Source organism: Argopecten irradians, chromosome 9 (genome assembly GCF_041381155.1).
Source record: "Argopecten irradians isolate NY chromosome 9, Ai_NY, whole genome shotgun sequence".
In the NCBI taxonomy this organism is placed as follows: domain Eukaryota; kingdom Metazoa; phylum Mollusca; class Bivalvia; order Pectinida; family Pectinidae; genus Argopecten; species Argopecten irradians.
In genome coordinates, this window is record NC_091142.1 from 9,493,584 (window position 1) to 9,506,990 (window position 13,407).

Sequence of the window (13,407 nt, forward strand, 5' to 3'; positions counted from 1 at the left end):
ACAGTAAACCTGTAAGGCTGTGTAAGCGACAAAGCAAGTACCTTTTGGTCTGTTATTGGTCAGTTTTTTCCCTAAACTCCCTCCAGTTTTACTGTGAGATAGTCCAGGGGTAATTATAACGACAGTGATAGTAACCCCTGGAGTATCGAAAATGCAGTGATGTGTGCTAGAATAGAAGCTGATACTTCAAGATCAATAATGCTCTACACTTTGAGTCTTGTTTATCGTAAACATGAGCCCACAGTAACATTAGCTTTAAATATAGACATGTTTTTGTCGTACATCTGTGCTACATAATTGTAACCTGCAGCACTGTCAGTAAAATTATACACATCTAAATCTCATGTATTAAATTGTGTGCACAAACCATACTTTAATGCAATTAGCTGTAAGCTAGTGGGAAAGACTATTGTTGTATCGCCGGTAGTCTCAGACGAATGCACCTCTAACCGGTGATCTCTCGAGATACCCGCATCACTGAAGCGTGAAGTGTGCATAATTTTACATATCTGTGCATAAATATAACCTGTCTATTTTGCTTGAGATTTAATCTGGCGTCTTCCAGGGGGTAGTTTCATAAGATTATCTGTGTAATGAAACATTCTACTGCCAAACTTCATTAAATTATATGTGTGAACGATATATCTGATGGATTACTTCGGCAAATATGTAAACGATATTATCTAATGCATACTTCTTCAAATATGTGAACGATAACGTCTGATGCATGATTAAAAAAAACAACTGACTAAACTTACTATCCTAGGAAAGTGTCATTATTCAACGGATTTATAGTTACTACAAGTAAAAAATACCTCTATTATACTAAAACACTAGAAACGCATAATAAATTGGGATACTTCACCAATAAGTTACGTTTGGACTGGAACTGACACAAGACAAATCTAACAGAATCTTAATTCCATGAATCTGTTAAGTGGACAGGAATATCTCAACCGGAGTGAGAGTTTTTTTTGCTGGTCAAGACGAGGATTGACGAGTGTTTACCAGCCAAAAAAAAGAAGAAAAATATCATTAACACGCGGGTTTGAGATATCCCTGTCAACATGACACACTGATGTAATTGAGATTTTTTTGTGTCGAGCATTGGTAGTCATATTTTTGACATGCATTGGTGTGTAACATACACTGGATATTCTAGCATATATGTAAAGGAGTGTTAACATTGATTAACTAATTAAATTGCCTATCTCAAAACGTTTAAGTGGTATGAAACTGGAATCTTATCATAATCACCCATTTGGAGATATGCAAAATACTGCAATTAAGTTTTCTTATGATTTAAACTATCCTGTTAGTCTTTCCTGTCTGGATTCGCCAATGATGAGAGTACGGAAGCCGTGATGGGACCCATTGACTTTCGACTTTTGTGTTTTGAATTTTGACTTGTTCAGAATTCAAATGTCCCACTCACGGATTCCATATGATAGGACTATCATTTCTTTTCGTTAAGAATTCTTTCCCTTTCCAAATTGCTGTCTTTTCACCGCCTAGCTTAAACTGTTCTCTCTGGTGAAGCGTTCCTCATTACAAATAAGTTCTCATCTCCAACAGAATCACACCGTATAGTATTGTAGTTTCTGCTATTATTACTTATCGCTCGGCATTAAGGAGGTTGTGACGACTCTCTGTCATTATACCCTACAGGATGTACTAGTTCAGTCAGATTACACTCTAAAGTTGGCAAGAGTGTCCGCTATCACATAGAGACAAAACACACAAAAAATCCAGGTTTATGGAAGATTCGTATAAACCCTAACATCGCATCGCCTGCAGGATAGACCATCCTTAAATAACCATAGTTGTGATAGCATGAAGTTTCTGTTTCGGATCCGCAACATCTTCATTTATATTTGGGATGTTGTAATGTAACGATACCTTACTGTCTTAGAATATGCTATCGAGTCAAGTTTCAGCTTTGTATGTCCACTTTAACCTACAGACGCCATGTTTGGGATGAGATCAATACCCAAACTTTGACATCCATAAACAAATGTAGTCAAATAAAAACCTGATGCCATTTTAATATATAAAATAAAAATTTATTCGAAAAACAAATATAACAAGTTCTATATGCCCTGAAAGTCATCTTTCACGCGCCAAACAATTTAACAATAACAAATCTCGTCCACACTCTCGCCATAACGTGAATTTCTCTCTCATTATAGACAGGTATTCCTTCAAGGTCACATTCGATAGGCAAAGTCATTCAGTCACGTGGTTCACATATACTTGGTAAGAAAAATATAAATATGTCGCATAATGATATGCAATTATGAGATTATAAGTACAGTGTAAACAAAAATACAGGTAAATCGTTAATATTTCTTACATGGATTGCTAACGACGATGTTAATATAGGTTTGTATATTAAACTGATGGATAGATATAATAAATTATCTTAATTATCAGGCCACATTCCGCGCATGCGTACTGGTTGCATTTGTACCCATCCATACACATTAATGAAGACGCACCGTGGTACAAAACTCATTTGATAAAAACAAGGATTACTTTCAGATGTTGAAAGTAGGTCGTAAATTTAAACAATGGCATTTGTTTTAAAAAATATATTAAAAAGTCGTTGACATCTCTCCATATGTGGAAGCAAAGGTAATGTACTGACATTAACCAGATTGGCTTTTTATCGGTAACATAAATGTAGTATCCATCTTTCTACATCGACGGCTGTTTTGTTGGGGGCAATTTTGACATTAAGTTTACCACTGAAGTATATCGTCATCTGTCATTTTGTAGTCACTTAAGAGCGTTTGATGTCTCCGGGATATAGGTATAGTATTTAAAGTTCACGTAATTCAAATGTTCTGAATAGTGACTGAGAAAATATGCCAAATCAACCGTTTGGAAATATCTTTTTAAACTATTATTTATGAAGCTGTAATATTTCGGCGGTGAACATGAAATTTGAGCTAATATTTTTCGGTTTTATTAGATTTTACCTGCGCGTTAATTGGTTTTACAATGCAGGTGGTTCGACAATCACAGTCAGATGATGCGGGCAGGTGAGCCTCCTTTGAAACCTACTAGCGCGTGACAAACCTACGTCGATTTTTTTGAAAAATTCGAATTTAAACGAAAAACAAATTCGGGGCCCTTTTGATACGACTCTTGAATTGAGAAAGAATAAGTCACGTGGGGCATACCGTAATGTTATATAGATACGATTGTTTGTGTCGGTAGATAAATCGTTCTGATAATTAGTTATATAACATTTGGATGACAATTCAGGGCTGACTGGTTTGTTTGTGCCTTTTCATTAACGCGTTAGCCTGTTCGTCCCGTATACTGTTTCGGTAACTATTGTCTGTGACGTCGGACCTATTTCCTTGTAATGTTTGGGTAACAATTGTCCTTTGATGTTCGATCGGAAACATAGATACAAATTGCCATTGACAATATACCGATATACACTGTTACCAAAACATCGATACAAATCGGTAATTACCAGGACGAATTTTGTCATTGCTATTAAAACTAAAACAACAATTATATGTCACACCTTTTCAGCTTTTGTTTATGACGAAACATTTTAATAAAACATTCCTTTAACTTTTTGGCGATGATCCAAACTGGCGTTAAATGTCTATATCGAAATCCCGGAGGCCGTGGGACAAAACGACACGTGTATCTCACGAAACTCGATATATCCTCTAAAACCATTTATCGTAATGTAATCAAGGTGTTTCTAAAACCTCAGTCTGAGAGACAGTCCGCAACCATATGTGAATATTTCTATCACCATCCCAAATTTAAAACACTGCAGGTTAGAAAAATAAAAACGTTTCTTAAAGTGATGCGAAAATATTTCGACTAGCATTTTCATTTTTCATATTTTTTTCTAGAAGGAAAATAGTTTATAAACTATCCGAAGCTCAATTAGAGGAAATTTTCACGAGTAAATATAAGAATTGACCTTGATATGACAATAGTAAGTATGCAAGAGTCCTTTTAGTATGTAATCCTATGCTTGAACTAGGGCCTAGCACGGCTCAAGCAAAAAAGTTGACCATTGTACGGGGATTATGTGCCAAAACTATATTAATCCATCGACCAGTCCAATTCAACATTCCAAATAATAATTATAAAACACTTCGGAGTGAAGGTGCTTCAACAAATATTTTATAGAATTAAAAAGGTTTTGTTGTTAAATTCCTTTCTAGTTAAATAATTATGATTTTTTTTCTTTTGAGGTAAACATAGACTTATAATTTCCATGACACATTTGATTTTTATACGGATATATCGATCCTAAGTAAACTGACCACTCTCCCTAACACTGACCACACATTGACTACTCTCACATACATCCAGTATATATTGATTACAGTAAGGTATTATCTGAGTATAAAGTTGGTTACCTGAAACAGAAATCTATATACAGGTATAGATTTCTGTATGAGTATGAACACACAAATCCTGTGGCTGTTAAGTTATCACAACAAATTCTACCCAGCTGTACCAAACTCGGCATCGTTCCACATCAATATGGACCTTCCCGATTTGTAATAAGAACGAGACACAATAAGGAAATATTTTGATTAATATATTATATGAGCATTTTATGTTTTTTTTACCTTATTGTTATATTTATTAATTAGAAAGCTTCATTGATACAGCTGTGTAGTAAAATAGCACGTCGCCACATAACAGCATAAACATGTCAGAGAAAACCAATATTTGTACAGTATTCCTCTTTGTCGAATTTATGAACGTTTCACAGGTCCTACCTCGGAATCCCTCTCACTCATTAGATAAGATGAGAGAGCACTCGAAAGTCCTACGTAAATGTCTAGTTTCTATATTGCTCCAAATATGTCCCGGACCACTTTCGCGTTGTCAACACTTGGATAATCTCTAACCGAAAGCACGAAAATAAAACAGTGTTCTGTTATCATCAGAGTCTTTTCTCCTGTCGAAATAACCAGACACATTTTGGATTTCAAATCAGATCTTTGGCAACAGTAATTCACTATTTTCAAGTTTTTCTACTTGTTGTACATGGACACTGTCCGCCGGACCCGGAAATCTCCGGGGCGTGGAGAATATCCGTCGTGAAAGTGAATGTCACGTGTTGACCTTGGCCTTTGTTTGTTTACCACAGCATACACAGGTCCATCCTCCTCATGAAGAGTCATGGGAGGGGCAGTAACTCTCCTCCTTCCTTGGAAGTCCTGAGCGAAAGCAACAGATCGTCCTAAATCCGTACTCCTCCATTGGTTTTCGCGCCTCATAATGACCGGTTCCTGGTCATAATCGGCCACTGGAATTTCCGCAGAAGTACCTTTATACACCCTCAGACCAGTGTCCGAACTGTTCATGGAAACCCTCAGACCAGCGTCCGAACTGTTCATGGAATCCCCAAGACCGTTGGAGTTATTGGAGGACCCACTTCGGTAACTATTGCTACTGTAGGCCGAGTTAAAAGACTGTTGCCTATTTGGCGTGTGTCTTTGGAAAGATTCGTTCAGTCCATTAGAATTGCGTGGAGGATATACCATGTCTCTAGCACTTAAAGGTGGTGATGTCTCCTCGCTGGGGGATTCTGGCTCGGTCGCCTTGCCGTCATCAGAATCATCAGAAGGCGAGTTGAGGTCGACACCGCTCTCGTCTGATCCATTCCTGGGACGTGGTTTAGCCACCTGTCCAACAATGTTGATGTTTAATGATTTTCTAAGATCCACTTTGTCGAGGTTCCCCTGTCGTCTGCTTATTGTGTCGTAGTCTTTCGGTGGAAGCAGGATTGGTCCTGATGCCTTCTTGGAAGGCGCCAGGTTAAGTCTCTGTTTGAGTTCGTCGGTAACAGAATCGAAAGCCATAACATCCTTTAGACTCTGAAGATCGGGTTCTATCTCGTCTGAGGGAATAGTATCATCGTCTCCACTGTATGTACTTGCCCCGGAGTCTGGGGCCGAGTCGGACGTGTGAGGGTCGCTCATTCCATCTGACCGGTTTAATCTTGTATCATCTATCCAGCCACGGGATGCCAGGTCCATTTCGATCTGGCGTACTCGATCGGTGTACCCACTGATAATATGTTGCATGATTCTGACAAAGTTTGTAGCGGTTTCTGGAGTGTCAAACCTGTACACGTGCACATGTACATATTTTTGTGTACGAGGCACATAACCGAGATAAATACAAGCCACAATATCATCTAACCTCCCAGTGTTCGGATCTATCGCCTGGTTCACGTACGTGATGTCACGAGATGGGATGTTCGGAAATTTAATTGTTCTGATTTTACGTTTCTTTTCTTCCATGTCTTGTGAGATTTTCATCTCTTTCTTGCTCACCTGTAGTGTAAGTTTGGGAGCGTTCCTCCATTTCCTCTGCTTCCTCCTGAGATCGTTCACAATCGGGTCCGTGTACTTTCTTCCACGGAGAGCTTGGCACTCTATCCATCCTAAGAATTCCACGTAAAATTTGTGGGTCTTTCCAGCGTCCCTTTCCTTGTTTCTTCCGAAGATGAAAGACATTTTTACAAAGTTAGTATAAAATCCCTTATTTTTTCACAACTAATTTTCACTTTTGTTCCGGAATTTTTTTTAGTCCGTCACAAACGATCCATTCGATGAGTATTAGAAACAGCAGTGGCTGTCTCCGGTTGTAAGTAGTAGTGAAATACTCGCTGTGTGTAGCGCGAGAGAACGTGCTACCTGTCCAAGGTATGTCTCTGTAATGAATCCAGGTAGGCTCACAGCTCGGCCTATATACACCGGGCCCTTTAACTAGTCGGCTGGTGGGATAGGCAGCAAGGCCGGATCGACAGCTCAGTCAACCGTGAACTTTATTACACACAACCTACCCGTGTTCAGAGATTGGACAATACAAACTCAAATACCAACTGAAATATTCAGCTGGCCACTGGTCAGTACACAGACCCTCAAATACACAATAAAAACTGGATCACGAGTAAACCACGAATATGAAATAATCGAGTTATAGTGAGTAATACACCTATTTATCCTGATGCAATAGGGATGTGTATCGGAAAGATAAATTTGAGAAAATATGCGAACAAAAATAAGACATTTGTACACAATATCGTTTTATGATATACCTTCTATATGAATTATGAGGGATGGAAAGCCAGCTGAAATTCCTTAATTAGAGGAAGTTTTGCAGTTGAGCTTTAATCAATACAATATGTATACTGATTTGTGATATTCGTGCAGACGTTGATAATTCAATGTGTTGATTACCACTCTGTCTATTGTTCTATAACCTTTGTCAACACATTAAATTGGACCACGAAAAGTGAGTTGTTTATTTACTACTTAACACGGACAGGTAGACAACAGATTACAGGTGAGTTGTTGTCACAAGACAGGTGAGTGAAATTTTTGACACAACTTGTGCAATACCCTTGTTATCCCCGAGTCACGGTCAACTGAGCATGACTTAAGTATTTCAACACTCCCCGCATCATCCTGGTCTGATGCTATTGAATACAGACAGAATAACAAACGCATTGGTCCTGAACACCAACTGTTCTCAGTCTGTAATCCCAGTTAGATTATATGCATTTTATTGCTTTTAAATTATAATTGTGAGGTATTAAACTACAGTAATTTTACTGCGATTGTTACACAACGAACAATTTCTTTTCTCGGAAAACCTGTCTGTGCAAATTGGCAGGTGTAGCACTTCATTGCATAATATATATAAAATATATCTCATTTCCATGCCACCAGATTTATGTATTTATATCAGTCTTATACATGTCTGATGACACACATATATATATGTATGGATATAAACACACTTCAAGAAAGATTTTCTTTCATGTCAGGTTTCATCATTTACATTGGGTCTCAGTTGTTTGGTTTCCTGTTTGTAATTAATACTTCTCAAACGTATATATAGCTTCTTTTAATAACCGAATCCTACTCGAGTGGGCTTCTCGGTATCATATTAAACCAAAACATTTGATACAAGGCTTGTAAATTTTCTACAGGAAAAATATTAACAGTTTAGAACTAGGTTAACAAAAATGTCACTCAACCTCATTCCTCACTGACAGTCAAAATTAACTGGTACACCCATACGCCATCCTTTAATGTATCAGATTTAATAAACAAAATTTCACGGTGGAAAGTTTAGTCACACTTCATCAAAAACACAACACGTGTGATGTAATAGTATGAGTAGGCGGCCGGAAAACTAATGGTCCGGGCCTGCATTTAGATGATGCAGACTTCTTCCGGTAAAAAGTGCAAGCAATAATTGCACGAAAAAAATGTATTAAGTAATAACATTTGTCTTTGTCACACAGACAACTATATTTTAACGAGAAATTGGACCAGGACTTTTCTATAGCCATGAAAATGTAGACGAATTAAAATTAAATTTTGATTTTACTTATGTGATCGTTTATAATTTACAAGTGTTTAATTAAATGTTATTTAATACCATTACACCCATATTGGACAATGTATAATTGATTAAATGTGGTGATTGGCGACGAAATTAATTGCCCTTTATCGACGTCATCAAACAAAGGTCACGTGCCTCCCGGGTCCCCTGGGTGCTGTACCTCAAGGTTAGGAGAACTCATTGACTACATGTACTTGTAGACGATTTCGCATGAGCGATATCACGTTTCTCACTTTTATTCTTTTCAAACGTTTTTATAATTGAAAGGTTAAACTGTTCCAGAATCACGACAAGACATTAAACTTATAAAACTATGAATTAAAGAGTTTCGCTGACGTGGGTGACCTATCAATTGTACTGGTCTAGGTCAGCTCGATGTTCACGGATAGTGTATCTCATACTTAATTACATACTCTACATAAACGATATCTCTCAAACATATATTCTGACAATGAAAGTAAAGTATTGGCTTTATAAAAAACAGAGTTTGAAATAACGGATTCAAAATTATTTGACGTATAATTTGACTCGCACGCATTTATCCGGGCCATAGAAAGAGATTTGTTTAAGTTATATAACTTGTTTCGCAACCGAAAAAAATAGATGCCGATTAATCAGTTTGGTTCTGTAAAATATAGGAAGATGTTGCAGCAATTAGCCATTGGTCGGTTTTCCGCTGGAAATGTTTCTTAACATAAATTTCTATACTGTTTTTGAATTTTACAAGCTACTTTTCAGGTTCTGTGTAGTTTCACTACGCGAGTTTGTCTAAATCGAGGGATATTCTCTAAGAAATAGTCAGAAATTTCTATGTAAGATTTCATATACAATGTAGATTTTAATCAATCGTATTTTGCAAGCTAGTGTATGATTTCAGTGATACAGTGGAAGTCAGCTCGCGTGGAGTCAACAGACCGTGAAGTGGCGATGACCCTTAGGGGCTAGATCTGATGGATGTATTAGAAGTTTATCACACCTGTATGTACAGGTAAACAAGAATCCGTCTACTTAAGTCTTCATCACCCTGTAATCTTCACCTGTCCCACCTGAAAGATCGCTGTCTCGTTAGATCTCGTGATGGACCGTTCTGCTTCACTGATCACCAGGCTCGATACTATATATATATGTAACCTGTCAATCACGGTTGTGACCAGTATATATCGATGTAGTAAGATTGTAGTAAGATTTAAATCATCCATTCCAATTCTGGTATTTCCGTAAGTTTTACAACTTGCATTGTGTAGTGTTAACAACATAATGTGTAGTGGAAATATCCAAAAGCAAGTCTTTAGCACATCTGTTTACTTGTATGCGGCTTTCAATGATTTATACTACAGGGAAAACAGGTTAAACGTTGTTGTTCACCAACCATATAGCGCATAACAATGAAGGAACCGACCGTCACCCTGGCGCACACCTCTGAATCTTTGAAATATAGATTTCTGACCGTTGATCAATAAATCTGTGTTGGACGTTGAACACTACGTAATTGTGATCTTATTTCGATGCATTACACATTGTCTGTGGTTAATTTGGTTATATTTTCTCCGATTCAACTGTTTAAAACAGATATCGCAGGGGGAAACTTACAACTTACTTGCATTGCTCAGTGTTCTTATTTATACATAATAATAATATATTTTATTAACGTGTCACACATTTTTACACAACGTTTACAATTAAAAAATATTCTTAATGAGTAAAAATGCCCAGTCATTAATTGGCTTACGAGACACGATCGATACATCTATTTGCCTAACCTAGTTATAGACTCACAAATAAGAAAACTTAAATTATTTTTATCTAAATCTTGACACAAATATTTATCAAAAAGACCGGAACAGACAGAAATTGATAATGAAGAACTTGACTATGTTTTCAAACTTAAATAATGAGTTTCCAAATAAATATCGTTCATACCCCGATGAAGTTAAAAAAAAGTTACATTAATGCTTATATATATTTGTACATTGTACAATGCATAAAAGGAATATCAGACTGTTGAGAAAAATGTTATTCATTTTCACTATCGTGGGTTTATGGCTATGTTGTGTTGAATGGTGTAGAGATACCATGAAATCCATCTCCTAGCGCACCTGAAGTGCCTCTTTTGTTGCTAGCAAATTCTGTATTGTGTTTGTAATTCCGGGTATCCACGCACCCGCTACTCGTTGTCATCAATATTAAAGATTATAGTGTGCCATATCGTAGATGTTGTTTCGTTTATTGAAGCTGTAGGTGAAATTCCGGGGTTACCCAAGTTTGGTTTGGAATGTTCAAACTTGACCCCCTCTTCTCTCCCTCCCACTCACCAACAACAAATCTGACCCAGTCTTATTCACCGAGATACAGGTGTGAAATATCCAATCAATTTATCAGGTAGATCATACGGCCATGTTTACTGGTGTCCCAGCTATGCCCGACTGTATTGTAATATAAATTGATGATTCAGATAATTCTTATATGTTAATATATACATTTGGAAATAAATTGAAATTTATCATGATAGCAAAAGGTACACCTATGCCAGATTAATTTTTTTCAATATTCCATCTACATATTCTTTATTAATTGATCAAAATTATACTATACATGTGCATGTATATGTGTACATGTGCATGTATATGTGGTGCTCGATTCGCAGTCATTAAGAAACCTCCCCATGCGGTCATTATAGTAACGAACGTCTTGCCATTGCGTGAGGTATAATGAGGTAAATATTAATAATAAATGGAAATAAATATATAGATAATTCCTATGTTTTATATACATTAAAAAACAAAACCAAAGAGAAGCTCGGGTACTATACAAACAGAGTCTGGAACAAATTGTTTTATTCAAGGAAAGTTACATAGTTATATTATCACTTATAGGTAAGAATGATGAAGACATTAACACAATACTAGGATAACTAGAAAACGTGAATTGAATGTCATGTCGACTTACAGTAACAAGATCACGTGACTTCACTGTGACCTAGCATGAGGTGAAATGACCACTGTCCAGTCTACACGACACCTGTACATGTCTTGAACGAGGGGTTCTTGTCTGCAACCGACATAACTAATAACAACTTGTTGGTATTTAAAGTTGTTTTTGTTACTGACATCACGTCGTGACACCCCGGGGATACAGACTAGAGTCTATTTCAAAGGCCTTCTACCCCCGGGCGTTAAGAGTTAGCGGTAAACTGTCCCAATGTGACGTAATCACATACAGGTATCTAGAAAGACCATAATTATATCAGTTATCACCGATCTGTTAAACGTATTATGACGTCACGGACACGATGTGTAGAACAAACAGCTAGGGGAGACAACTCTTAGACATTACGTCAACAGTACATAATTCTTTTGTAAAAGACAATCGCACTATAACAGCAATCGGAATGTCGCAGAATACCTAGAATACGATAAACTTGTTTACTACAAACGGGTGGGCGTTGGATAATGTAATGTTATGTAACGAATGAAAGGAAACAACTTAAATACCGGACTGAAAATCTTCAAACACAAGCCCGATCGCATTAGATCGTTTTAGACCCTTTTTTCCTATGTTGTTTACATCAGGAGATTGATTTTAACAAATATCAACACCATATGAAGATTATTTAATTAGTTATAATTTTTTGGCAATTCAGTGTCTTTCAATTAAAGGGCTAAATTGAACGATGAAGGGCTAATGACACCACCCTGATTTACACCTTTGAAATGCATAAAAATATCGCCGACATCCGGACGTTGCCTGCATAGTGTACTCTAGATTGTTTAACCTCTTTTAAAAGAAACTGAACGAATGAACTTAAAACACATCGGATCTTAATTCAGTCGAGAGGATATATAGGAATCATTGTCTTCGTAAGTACATGTATATTATCATCATTTTAATAAGTTTATGATTGGGTGTTTTAAAGAAAGCGTTAAACTCTATAAAATGAAATAATGTTTATAATTTAAATGCATTTACATACTGTTAAAAGAAAAAAAACCAGAAAAAATGTTATGTTATTTGATAAAATCGAATTTTAAAAAACAAATATTTTTCCACAAAATACATTGGTACAACACACACTAGATATTTGTAATTGTTTTCCGGTGTTTAATAAATATCTCCATTCTTTTCCTGGTTCATTTTGTCTTATAATCAGATAATCTAAGCAACATTAGGCTATTATTTTTAAATCCTTGCATGTGGAAGAGTTGTACTATCGACACTTTGTCCGACACCAGGGGCACATTGGTCAATCTGGTTAAGTGTTGTGAGGTAATTATATAACCCCACCACACCTCATGTTTTAATACTTATACAGCTGTAAACAAAGACTTATCACACTGCACAACATAAACGAGAGGCTGTTTAAATAACGGTCTCAAAAAGCCTTGTCAACTTAAAATCACCGAGTCGACATATCGGATCAAAACTTTAAAATAAGTCTGCAGATGATAATAAATAACCTACAGTAAAGAAGAATTGTTTTAATTTCAATTTTATTTAGTATTATGATTTAACGTTTTTTAACATAAACGTACGTTTAGAATTATTAATTATCACTCCCCTCGTATTTTGCTATGTAAGTTGACTATGCTTACAAATAATGGCATTATTGATATGTCGACAACTTGTTTTCTGTTTTCAAGCAGAGTGAAATAATACGTAAGTGGTCTAACACTCCGATCAACACCTATCGGAATCTGGTTCACTGAACCCGGTCTTAATACACAGGAAATATTCACTCTTATTTCAGATAATAACTGTACAATGTTAGGGATTAGCTATTCATGAAAACATGTTGTTTTTTATTTCACGACGAACTATCAACCTGTTTACCGCTATTTACAATGTAGTCCTCCGATTTACTAAAATGGCTTTATAGTTCTGTCTTACATAAAACAAGAAAACAAACAATTTGATCAACAACACGGGTCGTCTGCAGTGACATCTCAAGGTCGTCCATCCAGCTGCATGTGTGGTTTAATAAAACAATTGTAT

The 13,407-nt window shown here is 36.5% G+C and overlaps 1 protein-coding gene across 1 annotated transcript; it reads right to left on the bottom strand.

Moving 5' to 3' along the window:
- Nucleotides 1-2,586: 2,586 nt before the first annotated feature.
- On the bottom strand, nucleotides 2,587-6,736 carry LOC138331373 (uncharacterized). Its single transcript, XM_069278945.1, has one exon. It carries the CDS (start codon nucleotides 6,516-6,518, stop codon nucleotides 5,028-5,030), a length of 1,491 nt encoding a protein of 496 aa, XP_069135046.1. The 5' UTR covers nucleotides 6,519-6,736; the 3' UTR covers nucleotides 2,587-5,027.
- Between the last annotated feature and the right edge of the window lie 6,671 nt (nucleotides 6,737-13,407).

Bases quoted from the DNA above. Each gene is read 5' to 3' on its own strand.
- LOC138331373 (XM_069278945.1), bottom strand. From the start codon at position 6,518: ATGTCTTTCATCTTCGGAAGAAACAAGGAAAGGGACGCTGGAAAGACC.